The sequence below is a fragment of the Pteronotus mesoamericanus genome, unplaced genomic scaffold (assembly GCF_021234165.1).
Source record: "Pteronotus mesoamericanus isolate MK-2021 breed Mesoamerican mustached bat unplaced genomic scaffold, CSHL_Meso_final scaffold_705, whole genome shotgun sequence".
NCBI lineage: Eukaryota > Metazoa > Chordata > Mammalia > Chiroptera > Mormoopidae > Pteronotus > Pteronotus mesoamericanus.
Window position 1 is genome coordinate 5,779,462 of NW_026555326.1, and position 16,182 is coordinate 5,795,643.

The 16,182-nt window shown below is 47.3% G+C and overlaps 1 protein-coding gene across 2 annotated transcripts in view; it reads right to left on the reverse strand.

Annotated features, from left to right (window-relative positions):
* Positions 1 to 9,971, reverse strand: part of TMCC2 (transmembrane and coiled-coil domain family 2) — a 34,611-nt gene extending 24,640 nt beyond the window's left edge. Inside the window, exon 1 of one of the 2 annotated variants that reach the window (XM_054562981.1) lies at positions 9,387 to 9,971. In XM_054562981.1, the coding sequence (XP_054418956.1) occupies positions 9,387 to 9,593 (207 nt within the window). In that variant the 5' untranslated portion in view covers positions 9,594 to 9,971. Of the gene's footprint in view, positions 1 to 8,324; positions 8,831 to 9,386 lie in introns of those variants that run through there. The other variant, XM_054562982.1, reaches the window with a different exon arrangement.
* Between the last annotated feature and the right edge of the window lie 6,211 nt (positions 9,972 to 16,182).

The window sequence follows — 16,182 nt, forward strand, 5'->3', positions numbered from 1 at the left end:
CTCTTCTCTGGCTGTTCATCTCTGTCCTTTATAACAAATTTAAGCATAATAAATAAATAAACAAACTCTCTGGGCATACCTTTAGCGTAGTCAGTAATGTGACCGCTTCTTCAGCATACATACCAAAACCCGCTGTCCGAATGAACGTCCTTGCCCTCAGACTGAAATAAACCGAAGAGGCCTGGGGGCCCAGTGCTGCCCTGGCCTCAACCTGCCCCCTCAGCCCTGCGGCTGAGAGTCCCCACCTGCGCCGCAGGCAGGGCTGCTCAGGGAGAGGCAGCTGGGCCGCTCGGCCAGGGCGAGACGACGTGGGGTGTAATCCCCGACAGCTGCTTCTGTCAGGGCTGATTTATCTGGCCAGGCCGAGCCCTCGGCAGAGCTTCTGAGGCATGGGGAGGAGCGCTGCGACTCGGGGGCCAGGTGAGAACCCACCGTCTGCAACTCCTAAGCCGAAACTCTGAACCCAGCCATGCGGGGCTCCACGAGCCACATCCGTGAGGATGGCCCCGTATCACGTGAGGCAGCCTCCGCCATTTTCAAAAACATTCCAAAGACGTGCACTTACTGGGTTTTCTTTTTTTCTAGAACCACACTTACGGAGCAGAAAACTCAGACCATGTAGGAACCAAGAAAACACCATCTTCAGATCTTCTGAGTTAGCTGACCCCTCTGACTGCTGTTCGTGTACACCGCTGCGTTTGCATGTGGATCGCGACAACTACGCTTCCATGTATTTGTGTAAAAGTTTCGAATATTCATTTTTCACCTCACTTGAGTCTCACCACAATCCTCCAAGTGGGCGGGGCCCTCGTGTCACCCATTTTACAGACGACATTATGTTACATCATCACAACTCACCATAAACTAATGGTTTACAGTTTTTGATGGGCTTTATCTCCTGCATTATCTCACTTGATTTTCCCCAGAAACGAACAAAAGCAACGACAGTAACATTTCCATTTTTAGATGAGTAAATTAAGGCTGCCACCATTCTTTCTCAGGAGTTTAATTCCGGGGCTACACAGTGCCAGGTTTTCCCAGGGCAGTCACCATCCCCCCCCACGGCCAGCCCGCGGCAGGACCACCTGAATCTACTCTGGGTGGAACCAAGACGCCCAAGGCAGACTGCACTGGGAGCACAGTCTGTCACGGAAAGGGCCAGATTCGCGGTCTCTCAACCAGGCATGAGCCAAGACACCTCCCTCCAGTGTCGTGGATGGGGCCAGCTGGCTCTGGCATTTGTCCAGCTGCTTCTGCCAAATGGTCACATTACATATTATAAATTGTCTTTCTAGCATTCAATTCCAGGTCTCCTTCTCCTCTCCTCACCACTCCTAACCTAGCTTCTCCAACACTGAGATCAATCTTCTATATCCACTCAGGTAAAAATCGTTCCCTTCAAAAGACCTCACCAGAGATCCCAGAGCCCAGAGGCATTTCTGCTCCTCAGGCCCAGGAAACGGGTAGAGGCAGACAGCAGCGGCGTATTGCCTGGGATCCTAAAATCCTTGGTCAATTTATTTTTAACATTATACAACAGCATTTTTCAAAGCGCTTTCCAATTTATGCGGTCATCCCAGCCTGATGCTAACCTACCCTCCGGAAGGAGCAGTGTCCCCATTTTGCAGATGAAGAAACTGAGGCCAGCATAGTTAAGTGGCTCATCCAAGTCACACAGACCAACCCCTGCCTTCTAATTGACCTTCACTGTTTCACACACTGATCCCAACACTAAAGTATATATGGCATTTACCTGTATCCCAGGACAGTATCAAAGGCAGGTTCCAAACAAAACAGAAATGCCTGGACCAGGGGGAGTTCAGTCCCCTGAACTGTTACTGTGGATCTGCCCATGTCACATGTAGGTCTTAGACGAGACCTTTCGCCACTGTGGCCTTCATGTCCCACCTCTCCACCTGTTTAGCAGGCGAAGGAAAGCAGGACCTCTGGCCCAGCAGCAGAGAGGAATCTGCTAAAGTCTGTGGTAGACACAAAGGAAAGGAACAAAAAAGCCAAAAGATAATGGGGGGTGGGCGGGGTGTTCTCCGAACACAAGGGTTTTTCCTCACAAGGTGCATGGCAAGAGAGCAGGGTGACATCCACATAACCAGCCTTAAGTTTTGGAAATGAGGAAAACCATGGTGACTAGCTTGAGGGAACTTACCCGCCAACGCAGCAGAAAGCACCACCTGCTATGACTAACAGGTTCCAGCTAGTAAATGTCACTTGCTTTTGCACACTGACTTTTTCTTTTCCCCAGCTGCTAGAAACCATTTTTGTTGGCCAAATGAAGCCATGCACTAGGAAAGAGAGCTGAGATGTTTCAGAGTTAGAGGTGGGACGCAAACAGGGCTCTCCCGATCCAGGAGAACAAGCAAGGACTGTCCCCAGAGCTGCCCAGAGGATGGAATAAGCCAGCAAGGGAGCTTCCTGGGCTAGGTGCCTCTAAGTGGGGAGATACACGAGGGATGGTTGCTGCCCTCTCCCCTGGGACTCTAAGGGGAGGAAGGACCCCCCTCTTCTTTGGGTGACATCATCCTCTCCGGAAGAAAGGGTAGATGGTTTCTGAAAGGTCCTTCCTGAGAAGACTGTGGTCTTGGAACAGTTTGGCTTCATCTGTTTTCCTCCCTGGGTGTGGATCCCCCAAAGAGGAAGTTTGCTCCAAAATTTGCAAACACAGCTACATGAGGCCAAAAGTTAATGCTTTGGGGTACAAGAGTCCTTGCTACCATCTGATTAAAAATAGCCAAGTGGCTTCTAATTCCTACAGGTCCCTGTGTTCCTAACAGCTCCCAGAAAAGCTGAAAGGATCTTAAGTCACACTAACCTACAGCTCATTTATCCCACCTGGCAGCTGACTGCATGTCCCTTCCTCCCACCTGGGTTTGAAACTCCCTCTATTCCCCCCTCCCAAGGCTTGGCTGTGAGGGTTCAGTGGGGTGACTGGGTCACCGTGAGCCTTAGCAAGCCTAAGTCGCCAACGTTTCTCTATTTATAGGGTCTCTATGGAAACAGGGCCAGCATTAGAGAGCTAATCGCTGTAAAAACCCACAGAGTCCTACTCTCTCGTGGGATACAAAGTGGATTGCTGAAGTCTCCAACTACCCTTCAGAAGCTCTGGGCGGGGAGTCTGGGGCTGGAGCCAGGCAGGAGCCGCTGTCACCCAGGCTTTGGCACTGAGGACCACAAGGAAGGGTGAACAGGCCTGTTTAGCGTTTCTATTAGAAGCACAGTGATGGGAGATTTTTGGAATCATTTTGGCCTCCAGCATCACAGCTGACACTAAAAAACAGACCTCCACTCAGGGGCAAATGATTTTCCCATTCCCAATTTTATTTTGATTCCTCATTTCTTTAGTTGCTTACAGAATTCTACCTAGAGCCAATACAAGTCGGGAAAGGTGACCTTGTCCACCGGGTCTTCAGGCAGAACTGACTCACAGACTCAACATACACCAGCACGGAGGGCTGTGATTCGAGTCACCTGCATGGTGCGCCCTCTCTGTCTCCCCCTCCACGCAGCCCTCGCAGACCACCCCAGTCTGCGGTGAGCTCACCACTCTGCTCTGAACTCCAGAGAGCACGTTTTCTGCAACTAATCGTGCACTGCCTCACAGCATGGCTTCTCGTGCTCTCTCAAACTCTCACCCGGAGTTTCAGCGGCTTGTGGATGGAACCCTCAATGAGAATCTGAGTGAATGAAGGGCAGGACCCACACCATCTGTATCTTCCTGTCCCTAATACTACCTCACGGAGACATCAACACAAACAGGGTGAGTGCTGCTTAATTATTTTCTGAGTGGGAACTATACAAGTCTACAACCTTTATAAGGTGATTTAATCTTTAGACAACTACTTTTCCAAAGATTTAAAATGCTCAGTTGGGCCACTTTTTCTTGTGTCCAACCCAGATCCCTTCTACTGCACTTTAAACCCTCGTCTCACTCTACTGTCTTAGTAGCTGCCAAGGACGAGCTGGCCTGGAGGAAGATGAACACAGACCAGCAGCCCCAGTGTGCTTACTGTCTCCACACAAGGCTTAGGTAGGGCTCATGGCCATAGCCAGCTTTGTTTTCCAGAGGGAACATCACTGAGCTAACCTGGCCGAAATAAGGAAGCCTTTAATTATTTGGTCTCAAAAGTCAAATACCGTCTTTCTCACACAATCACAAAACATCCCTGCTATCCCTCAACAGCGTTGTCCTAACTTCTTAGTATGGAAAGAGGCTTAAGTGTTTGGCTGATAGAGGCAGACCCTATCCAGTCAAGCCCTGGTTCTCAGAATGACCCTCATGGTCTATGAGAATGTCACAGGAAGATGCAGTTTCTTACAGAAGAGATGAAAATGGAGAGGAGTTTTAAGTTTGCCTCCTAGACCATCACTGAGAAGCCAGTTGAGCTTTTTTTCCCCCCAGCCCCTGATACCCACCCTTTTTTAAAACTTCAACCTCAAGTTCAGACCCCATCAGATGTTTCCATCCCTTGTGTAGGGAGAGATTCTTGTTCATGGGATTGGCAGTTAAGACACAATTAGATACACAAAAAGGAGGACATTCTGTAAATACTGGGCCTGCAAGACAGTTCCTGCTAGAACTAGGCAGCTGGGAATTCATCTAGAACCCAGTATGTGGCAGGAGAACAGAGAGCTGCTTTTGCCACATGCTTTCCCATTGGTTGCCAGTTCCTCCTGAGCCCACATGCAGGGCTGCTCTGACTATTACTGAAGAGAGAGGGAGTGGGGGTAGGGCAATCCCAGGCCTCAGGACACCTGCCCTCCGCACATTAAGAGCAGGTGGGATAAAAACAGGTGGCCCCACCATTCTTCAGCACCCTTCTCTATCCTTGACTATTTATAGGGCTGGGAAAACAACTGCCATTCCAGCCAAAAAGGTCACTGGCCCTACAAGGGACCTGGTACTAGCCATTTCGCTTCCCATCTGGAAAGCCCCGATCCTCTTACTGGGTAATTAACATTCCATCCTTACTTTAATATCTTGCTCCATGTCCACCTCCCCCAGGGCATTTTTCCAATGAACCCCATGCGCTTTTGATTGTCACACCATGCTCAAAGCACCTTTAAACTCACGCGTCCTTCGATGGACGACTTTCTTGCAAGCATTTTATCATGTTTGACTGGGAGCTCATCTGGAGGCGGAGGCCGTGCCTGTTGCCAAAGAACTAATTTCCCTTTTCTTTGTTCTTAGGTCTACCTCAATTCTGGCCCTCCATGAAACCTATCCCAGGGGGCCAGATCCCACTGCAGGAATCTTCAGGCCTGAGCGCGTCACTTCCGAAGTAGAACCAGGAGCCGCTCGGTGCAGGCAGGCCCCATAGAGCCACTCGGCCGTAAGAACCTCCCGCGAGGCCCAGAGCACGCACCCTGCTTCACCCTGCCCACATTCCTAGCCATACTGTCTTCTCCACTGAAAAAGTGCAGAAACTGAGACCCACTGATTTTATCAAAACCCTAAGCCTTAAAGAAAAACCAAATAAACAAGAAGAACAGGAAAAGAAGCAAGAGTTTCTTGGGAATGCCAATGTTCTCTTTCCTGACTTGGGTAGCAGGGAGATGGGATGTGTTTTACGATTGTTATTTAAACCATACATTATCTTTTCAGGCCCTTGTCTGTGCATCACATACTTCACAGTTTAAAACGGTGCCCTTCCCACCGAAGGCATTCCGTACCTGTTGACCCATGATCCCTTCTCCACGGGCTCTCTACGGGAGAGAAGGAACAAGGGCCATTTGTGGGGGCTAAAGCACCTTGCTCAAAAGTAAAGGCTGAGGATTCAGCTGTGACTTTCCTGCAGCTTTGTGGCTTCTAATTGCTTTTCCTGATCTTCCTGAGCAGGCGGGACCTGCGTATGGTGGGAATGGACACACATACACTGGAACCCAAATGAGCTCTCAGTCAAAAGCACTTCGAACCAGGACTGCAATAATGGAATTTGGATCGGCTCCCCTTTTTTCCTTGGGGGTGTGTGTGTGGGGGGGATACGAATACTGCTCAGAAATCCCTGGGGAAATTATTCGCAGGGGCTTTTGTGAGGGGAACGAGAACCTCAGGGGAAGGCCCCTGGCAGGGCACTCACACCTTCTTTTCAGGAAAGGCTCAATTCCTCCTGCTATACCGAAGGGGAGCGGGAGGGAGGGGGGACAGGGCGGAGGAGGTTGGGGGTTTCCTCCCCTGCCTTCCGGCCTGAACTGCATCAAGACAGGACCAAATGACTTATGCTAAGCCACTAAGCCACTCATCCTGGGCCTCAGCAATACCTACCACTTGCTGTATTTTTGCAGGAACGTGTGCTCCACGTCCCTTTCTGCAGTTTTCCCCGAGCTCCTCCCCACCCCCATTCTCGCTGGAGCTGGGTTTTCTTGCTGGAGAATTCCAGTGTACTTTTGGTCACCCAATACTCTCTGTGAGCAGCAAGCTCAGCATCTCCTAGCAGGGGTTCTGGGTGCAGCAAGGGGCTGGATAATGACAATGGAATCAAGACAAGAGCCCAAGTGGTTAAACAGGAATTCAAGCCACAGGGGTAGGGATGCGACTCTGGATTGCTGGGCTTCTGTTGCAGGAGGGTCTGCTGAGATCTCCTGCGCCCATCCCAGCTGCATAAGCCTTCCCCAGGGCAATGTTCACTTTCAGGTTATTTTTCAGTTCCCATTTTATGATTGTTCTTTTAAGACTGCTACTTAACTATTTTTCCTTCTTTTCACTGGCCTTCCCCACTGCATAATCACAGATCCCAGGCACCGTAGCAGAAATGCGCAGTGCAGAGTGACAAGCTCACATTGCTGAAGTAGGGGAGGGGGACCCCAGGAGCCCCTGACAGCTCTGGCTGCCATTGCTTAGGGCACTGTTCAGATCTCTTCGGCAAAGACTAAAATTCTTTAAATTCTCTCTTCTCCCCACCCTTCACCTCAGTGGAGGTACTTCAGACAAAGCCACTTACTTTCTTGACCCTTTCTCACAATGATTTCCCCCAATACTTAAATCCATCACAGTGCCTGAAGCTGTCACAAGAAAATAGAAGTGAACTAAGGGACTCAAAGTTTCTATCTCCAAAGTTTAAAATAAAAACAAAAACAAGACAGAACTGCTGGCCGCCCTAGGCCTAACAGAGGTGTAAAGTAGAGGTGTTAAAAATTAAACTTGGCCCTTTCTGGTACCACCATCAAATCTAAAACAAGTTAGCTTCTACCCAGGGCGAGAGCCCAATGATGGAATTTTTTCATTGTTGGAAACCTGTGCCAGCATTGGAAAACAAGTTTGGACACACTTCAATATTTCTAGTCCCTTTCCCCAGGAAAAAAGGCTCAGAAAAACTGAGGGGTTTGCCTGAGATCACACAGCAAATCAAACTGCAAGAGCCCCCAAGTTCATGTCTGGTTCGGAAGTCCCTACCCTATAAACATGTGAGAAAGCAGAAGATAAACAGCCCCACTGGTCTCCCCGTGCTCCCACCGCACAGGCAGCAGCTCGGCTTTCCCCTCCTTGCTGCCAGCCTGGGTCCACACGGCTGGGATCTGCCTCAGTGGTATGTTTTCGTGGGGGTGGGGGTGAGAGTGTGTGTGGGGGGGTGCCCAACGTCTAATCACACCAGGTCTTAATTTTGGTTCAGGAAGTTCAGTATTTAATATCAAGCATACAGTTGTTGCTACATCTGCTGCAACCGGCACGAAGGTGGAGAGAGAGAGAGAGAGAGAGAGAAATGATACAGGGTGAGGTGAACAAGCTTCTTAAAGTAGCTTTATCTACAAAGACAGACACTGCAGCCCTCTCACACCACAACCAGCCCACCTTCGGGGAGAAGGGGTGGGGATGAACAGAGCCCACAGTTTCCACTGTTGGCCTGAGCTGGAGCGTGGGGAGTTTCTGAGGCTGTCCCGCCTGGACTCAGGGCGAGGGTCCATCTGATTAAGGAATCAGAGTTTGCTGACCAGACTCATCTAGATCGGCCCAGAAAGAAGCTTAAGTCTGCAGCAGAAGGCTGGACCCTGCCCACAACAGCATTAACGGCATTCCTGTCTCTACACCGTCTTATTTAAAATAGGACCCACACCTCCTGAGCAAACAGGACGGGCTCACGGGTGACAGCTGGGCCAGGCATCAAGCTTCCTATGTACACACTAGCCAGCAGAGCTCATCTTTAGGCATAAGGCTAGCCCTGAACCTCTGAAAACAGGGCAACAAAAGGACCAGAGGTCACATTCAAATAACTACTACAATTTTTAAAATTACACACCAGGAGCTAACTGTCCCCTTTCTCATCCCTCTCCAAGGAACACAGACAGGTAACACACACAGGTAAGAACACACTCACCTGCGCTCTGACTTCCTGACTCTGAGTCGCTCAGGCCAAACGAGGAATGTCATTGGCTTATTCGGGTGAGCTCCTTAGTGTCTGCTGCTATAGGATACAGGCTTTATTTAACATAACGGAGTCCTTTCACTCCCCTAGTCAAGACCTTGCACCCCCTCTGGAGAAAATCTCCCCTGTGGCATCAATCTCCAAGGCATCTAAGTTCCTTCCTTGGGCTGGCATCTCCTCGCTCAGCCGGGAGGTGAGCTGGCTTGAGAAGCCTGAGCCTGCCGTCCCTGTGGCAGCTCCAGCAAAGGTGCGTTATTTATCCCAGCTGCGGTTTTAATTAATATAAAGACATATTCAGTACAGCTCGATAACTGTCTCGGCAACCTCAGGCTGGAAAATAAACGACTCCCAGCTGTGTGTGATCTGCTTTCTCAGCGTCCGGTTCTAACTGGCGGCTCAGCATGTGTGCAACTTGAACCGAGGCCCCAAACCAGCCCAAGCACCGCTCGGCCACCTGTCAGTTCCACCCTGGGGATTGGTTCCGCACGCAAGCAGGCAGGGATCTCCAAGCACTATCTTAACCTCTGGCTCCACCTAACGGCAAGAAATCCACACTCCCCTTTCACAGATGGACAAACTGAGCTTCTTCCAGGAAGGTCCCAAAAAGAGGAAATTAATTCAGCAAAGGAAACTAAGGGTCCTCTGCTTGGCCTTCCACGTTGTTAATTTCTTCCCCTACTATCTTACAGGAGGGAAAGTCATGTTAACTTTTTGGTTAGCATCTTGGATTTCTCCAGCCCTTTGTTTGAGAATAGCACTTCACACATATCATTCAAAAACAATCTTGTATGGGTGAGTCACTAGAACGTCTGCTGAATAACGAGGAACAGACACAGAAGCCTGAAATGGAGCTGAAAGACACAGGCAAAAATGGTACCTAAGTCCAGCCCAGGGTTCTGGCCCAACATCCTCTCTGACCTTTGCCTGGCTTCCCCATCACTTTTAATGACTTCTGCGTAGGGTGGGGAAAGCTAAGTCGCCGGCTAGGCTGGCCAGGGGAAGGTCTGCGCTCACCTTTAAATCAGGAGGCTTGCTTCGGGGACCGGGGTTGGGCGTCGCAGCAGCGCCCACATCTGAAGTTGACCCGCCAGCAGAGTTAGCACCCGTGGCCTCCCCAGCCCGGAGGTCTGGGCCCGGCAGGTGGCAAACTGCATCTTCCGACCCAGCTCCATCCTCCTCTCCCTGTTGTTGCTGCAGCTCGTCCGATTTGCACCTCTTCATGGTGTATATGGGTCTGCCAGGGGAATTTGTCCTTCCAGCGAGCGGTCTTAGGGGAGACCGCGCCCCCTCTTAACGCTCAGAAGCGAAGCCCGGGGTTTAAACGATTAACGAGGAAAGGAGTCGACAGATGACAATTTCTTGAATTAAAAAATAAATCTTTAAAGGAGGAGGAGCAAGGGGCGAGAAGAGGGGAGCCTTGGTTACAGCTTTGAAGAGTTCATTACGACCTGGGGAGCGAAGGCAGGGCACAGTCGAGCTGGCCAGCAGGAGTCCTTGGGCGGTCATTGGAGCAGGGGGGGTGCAGCCCCCAGACTCCGAACTTTCTGCTTCAGGGCATGGCCAGGGCCGGGGAGCTGAGCAGCACAGCGCATCCCTCTGGGTTGGCCGAGCTCTGGGCGAGGCAGGGCAGGGGGCAGCCGGCCGGGCAGGTCCTCGCTGGCCGCCCTAGGCGCCGGCTGGGGCCCCCGGCCCTGCCGCCGGCCCCCGCCCCGCATGGGCCGGTAGCGGAGCCTGCGGCACGCCCGGGTCCCCGTGGTCCGCTTCCCGCCGGCGCGCCGCCTGCTGCAAAGCCGCGACCGCGACCGGAGCCAAGAGCGAGCGCAACCTACCCCGCCCGCTGCCTCCGCCCGCGAGGGGAAGGCGAGGCAAGGAGAAAGTGACAACGGCAACGGGCCAATGGGAAGCCCGGAGGGCTGAGGGGGCGTCACGCAGCCACGTTTTAGGGTTGGTTGCACGGTGCGAGCCCCCAGGAGAAGTCTGGAGGACTCTGCTGCTGCGTTTCAGCAATGCGGAGAGCGGCTGCGGAGTAGAGGTGGGGGCCAGTAGGCCACCGAGGACCTGTCTTAGCAGATGCCGGAGGGACCCTCTCAGGAAAGGCTTCCTCGGGATTTGCCCCACCCACTAGCTTTATTTGGTGGGGAGGGGGCGCAGCAGGGGTGCTTGCCATCACTGCTTTTTTTACTCTAACTTTGCACGTTATATTATATACATCCCTTCAGTAAGGAACATCCTAATCCCCTTTAGGAAACTGGGTGTTAAACACAAATCTAGAGCTACGTACAGCGCTGCAAATGCAAAGGGATGGGGTGTTCTGCTCCATCACTCCTTCCCCCATTTTAATGAGTCTTAGTTTTGTGCTCAGGAAAGACAAAATATTTCATATTTGAACACAACGATGAGTGTGAGAGTTCCTTGCAAACTGTAAAGCAGTTTTTAAATAAGAAGGGATATTAACGGCAGGAGGTTGGGACATATGGAAGAGAAGGAAAGATTGCAAGCTCTTTTTCCCATAAATTTCAGCCAAACTGCGCTGAGCAATCTGAAGGCAGAAGAGAGCAAATATTGGGATAATCAAGCTATGGAGCCGAGTAATAACAAGGACATCTGAGTGCCCACTGTATGCTCACTGTGTATAGGAGTTTTTGCCCACCTAACAGCCTAGAGCAATGATTCTAGGGATCAGCGGCATCTGCATCACCTGGAAACTTGATAGAAATGCAAGTTATTGGACATCAGCCAAACCTACTGAATCAGAAACAGTGGGCCCAGAAATCTGCTGTAACAAGCGCTCCAGGTAATTCTGATGCAAGCTAACATTTGAGACCTACTGCCCTAGACTGTTAGTGAAAGGGACGCTGAGTCTGTGAGTCACAGTGATGATTCTACTGCATTTTACAGTTTAACAATCTTTTTTACACCCATCATGCCATCCTAGCTGCACTTGAGTCCTACTAGCCTGTGAGTTTCTTGACTCTGTTCTATCTTCTTCCCATTCTAACCACTCATTTTAGTGTAATGCATCCTACAAGAGCCTAAGTTGTTAAGAATACTTTCTAAACTAGGCAGCTCAGTTTTTAGAAGATGGGAATGTAGAATGGGCTGGGAATGTAGAACTACCCCCCACATCCATGGCACAGTGTCAGGTACAATGTGGAAACACAAGCTACAAGCCTTCAGCATTTTCAATGGTGAAGGAAAGGCAGAGTGCCATGAAGTCCTAGGCAGGTCCAGACAGAACCAGTGGGGGCAGATCCCCAGGGATCAAGATGTCAGGCAGAGTATATTGCACCCTGCCTGACTGGCCTCAGAGAAGTGCAAGGGCTCCACAAACCCTGGGCCAATCTTGGGCTGCAAGCAGTGACCAGGAAGTGGCGGAGAGACGTGGACACATGTTCATGACCTGACTCTAGGCTGAAGTAGAGGGAGTTGGTGTGAAGCTTTAAGGAAGCAGAGACATTATCATTTTGATTTTTGCCTCATTTCTATCCTAGGTTGAAGTAGCTTTAAGTTTGATTTGTATACTACCATATAGAGCCACATTTCCTATTTGTAGCCATATTTCCTATATGTGGCAGGGCAATAAAATGTCTGTTGTATGTTTCATGAAATCAGATAATACTTTACATTCTATTTTGGAAAGGCAGGGTAGCACAGAAGTTACAAGCTCAGATTCTGACCAGATTGCATGGGAACAAATCCTGGCTCTGCTCTCCACTAAGCGTGTGATTAGAGGCAAGATCTCTAACCTCTTAATGCCAAGGCTCCTCATTTGGAAGGGGGGATACTGACAACATCTGCCTTAGAGGGTGCTGGGTAATGGGGTGAGCAAGAAGTTGTTTGTATGGAAAAAAGCATGCAGGTTATGATTATTACAGTAGCTCTATTAACTCAAAAGAATGTCACTCACAACTGTAAACCTACTTTTGTCCGCCCCTGTATGTAAAGCAGTTAGACGTTGCCTGGCACAGAGTGAGGACCATACCTATAATCAGAGATGTCATCCAGTTTCAGAGGTGTTGCACATCCCACTCCAACGGTTCTATCCTTGGGAGTTCATTTAAATGTCTCACCCACCTCCGACTTTCACTGAATGTCATATTATAGAACAAATACGCTACTGCCAAGGAAGTCTCAGTGGGAAGTCTGTGTAGAGAGCTGTGTGACCTGCGGCCACCAGTTTGAGGCCAATGGCACATTTTCATGAGCCATAGTAAATTCTTGAATACCTGAGATAAATGGAAACTGAAAGCATTTTCATTGAAATTTTGTTTAAAGGATTGGATCATTCTATTTTCCCAGGCTTCTTTGGGAAAATATAGGCACATACTATGTTTTGATGTCCAAAATAAGACAAAAATTTGCAGATTTACAATGCAAGAAATTGTGTTTGTTATGTAGGAGTAGAATTTTCTGTTTCTGCTTTGGCACCACCAGTTAATTACAAATAAATAACGTGGGATAATGGGAAGAACATTGGTCGTGGTATTAGAAAATCCATGTAAGAATTATGGTTGTTACTCCCTGCATGTTCTTGGGCAACCAAATCACTCAACTTCTCTCACCCTTGTTTTTCCCATCTATAAACAGGGGCTAATAATATCTATCCTCACATGGTTATTGTAAGAGTTAAATTAGATAATGCACACGAAAATTCTTACACATAGACCATGCTCAGTAAACCTGAGTGAAACAAAACTAGCTAACTTCTCCAAGCCCCCTGGCTGCCACAGGAGAAAAGCAGAATTGTCCCACTAAACTTAATGCTTTTTGTGAAAGGAAATCCCAGTTAGGCTACTGAAAGGGGTCTCTCCTAGTATCAAATGTGTTGAACCAGTAAGCAGTATAAACAAGATTAAGATCAGGGTTGTGGAATCCTGTTCCCTTGTCAACAGCCAGCTCATTTAGCTTGATAAACTGATGAAGTTTTAATTACACAGAATAAGTTGCTGAGAACAACAGGTAAGCATAGAGTAGGTTTTAGTTTTTGTTTGTAAAATCAATTAAGTCTGAGAAATAAAAGGTTTCTTTTTGCCAATAGCAAGAGGCTCATATATTACGCAAGAAAATTGTTTCCTATTCTGTAGGAATTCTTTAAGAATATTATTAAAATTGTTGTATTTTAAAAAGCTTAACTTTAATTTAAAAACATTTTAAACATAAAATAGGTAGTTTTCTGAGAGCTATTTTAAACATACTAAGTAGACTGCTTAGAGACTTGATGTAATGATTTCAATCACTGTATTTCGATACCAACGTCATTGCAAATATTCCTTTGTTAATGTAATTTTCTTCCCTGTCTTTTAGAGTTATCCACTTCCCATTCACTGTTCTCCTTAAAAGAAATTGGGTCTTGTTGCATTAGGAGGAGGAAACTATGCAAATAATCATCAGGGAGATTGGCTAGATTGTTGATTACATCACCATCCCACCACCTAAATACAGGCTTTTTATTGGCTGTTGTAAAAAGACAGGGCTGGGAAGGCTCTGCTACACTCGTGAGTTGTAGAAGGCTCTGTGTCTAAACAAATTTTATCCTGTTTTTTACTTAAAATGTGCTGAGAAGCATTTTCCATGTGTTATTACATTTTCCCATGTTATTTAATTTGCAATTAGATATTGTAAGTAAACATTTTAAATGACTGCTTACCATTCTATCAAGTGAATATATCATGATTAACCACTATCTACCTTATTCTTACATCATTATTTTAATTTTTCACCTGCAGAAATAAAACTGTAATTACTATTTTTATTCAGAAATTGTAGGTATTGTTCCTCCATAGCATAGAATTTCTAAACCCTGTCAATATTTTAAAGGACTGGACAAGCCAAACAGATTGACGCTCTGTGACGGTCCCTCTCACAGCATCCTGAGACCTGCGTGGGAGGCCCGGTGCCTGGCTGGCCTCTGTATCGGTGAACATCCTGTCTGTAGTGCAAAGAGCTGGGAGTTTCTGTTTCTCGTTTCAGGTAGGATGCGTATTCCTCACTCTGGGTGCTTGTTGTTCCTCAGTAACAGGACAAAGTCACAGTAATCATGGCTATGAACAGAGAAGGTTTGTGAGGCATAAACTTAAACCCTGATTGTACTGCTCTGGGTGAAAGCCTGGAACTGGCAAAATGGCTGCTTTGTGTCCTTTCCCATCTCTATAGGGAAACCATACAAACCTCTGGACAGTCTGTTACTTAAAGCTGAAAATGCTAGACCTTAAAAAAAAATAAGGAAGAAAGAAGGAAGGAAAGAAAGAAAGAGAGAAAAGAAAAGAAAATACCAGCTTTGCTCAGAAAGAATCAGTTGTTTATTATTTTACTTCTAAAGATAAATATCTATGGCAGTTCCATCTATTATTCTATGTGGTACTTTTAGATATAATAAGAACAAGCAGCTACCATTTACAGAGAATCACAGGTGTCAAGCATTTTGCTAGGAACCATGTGAACTCTCTGTTGCTTATTCCCCACGACAGCTCTGCAAAGGCAGGTGTTATTCCCACCCTGCAGCAGAGGAAACGGGCCAGGAGAGGTTAGAGCCCTTTCATAGGCCGGAGGTCAGCATTGTGCTCTGCCTGTCTTGAACCCTAAAAGCCTAATAGCTCACCCTTTCACGACTGTAACTCTGAATCACTCTTGTGGTAAGGAATTTATCAGTGAGTATTAGTGTAGAGTTAAATATACCTCCTACATTCATTCCTATATATTTATGAAACACATATCATGTACCGAAGCTTTACAAAATGCCTGTGGAAGGCAGAGAACAAAAAAAGTCATTGGTCCCAGTCTTCTGACTTAAAAAAAAGTCTGGTTGGAGGAATTAGACACAAAAGAAACATAAACAACAACACAACACAAGGTTGAAATAGTAATGTCTGTCAACACTCGGAGGGGGAGATAGTTAAGTACCACAGTCCAGAGGAGAGATCTCTGCGATGGATTAAGATGACTCCAAGGAAGAAGTGTTTATATACATATTCATCCATATCATTAGTGTTAAAAGGGTAAAATGTTGCTTTAGGATGATTCAGAAACCGTCAAGTAAGTGAGAACTATATAAATCATCTTTTTAAAAAAAATTGATTGATTGATTTAAAAGAGAGAGGAAGGGAGAGAGAAACATTGACTTGTTGATCCACTCATTTATGCATCCATTGGTTGCTCCTTGTATGTGTCCTGACCAGGGGTCAAACTGGCAACGTTGTTATATCAGGATGATGCTCTAACTAACTGAGCTATCCAGCCAGGGCATATATAAATCATCTTGAATATATACTCATTCAGTAGTTGGATCTCTTTAATTTAACATCTGCATGTTACAGAGTTTTTATGGCATATTAGTGACGGGAAAAACACTATTTTCTTTTTATTCTCTGAAACCACAGGGCAATTTTTCTCAAAGTAGTTTCATGGACTACCAACAACATAAATCACCTTGGAATTTAGGTATACATGCAGATTCCCCAAGCTGGCAGAAACAGAATTGCTGGGGGTGGCACCTGAAAATCTGTACTTGAAACAAGTATTCTAGATGATTCTTATGCACATTGAAGTTTGAGAAACACTATGTAGCAGAAGACTTGGTTAATCACATATATTGATAGTTTTGTGAGTTAATATCTCCTATTTATTGAGCACTTACTTTATGCCTAGCATATACATTTAGTCTGTAAAACAAACTTAGTAGGTATCATAGCCTCCCTTTTACAGTTGAAGAAACTGAGGTTCAAAGAAAATTAAAATTTGCCAGAGCTCACCTGCTTAGAAAGAGTTCTAACTTTCTAAGTTCAGTTCTAAACTACTTCTGCTTGCCCTCAAT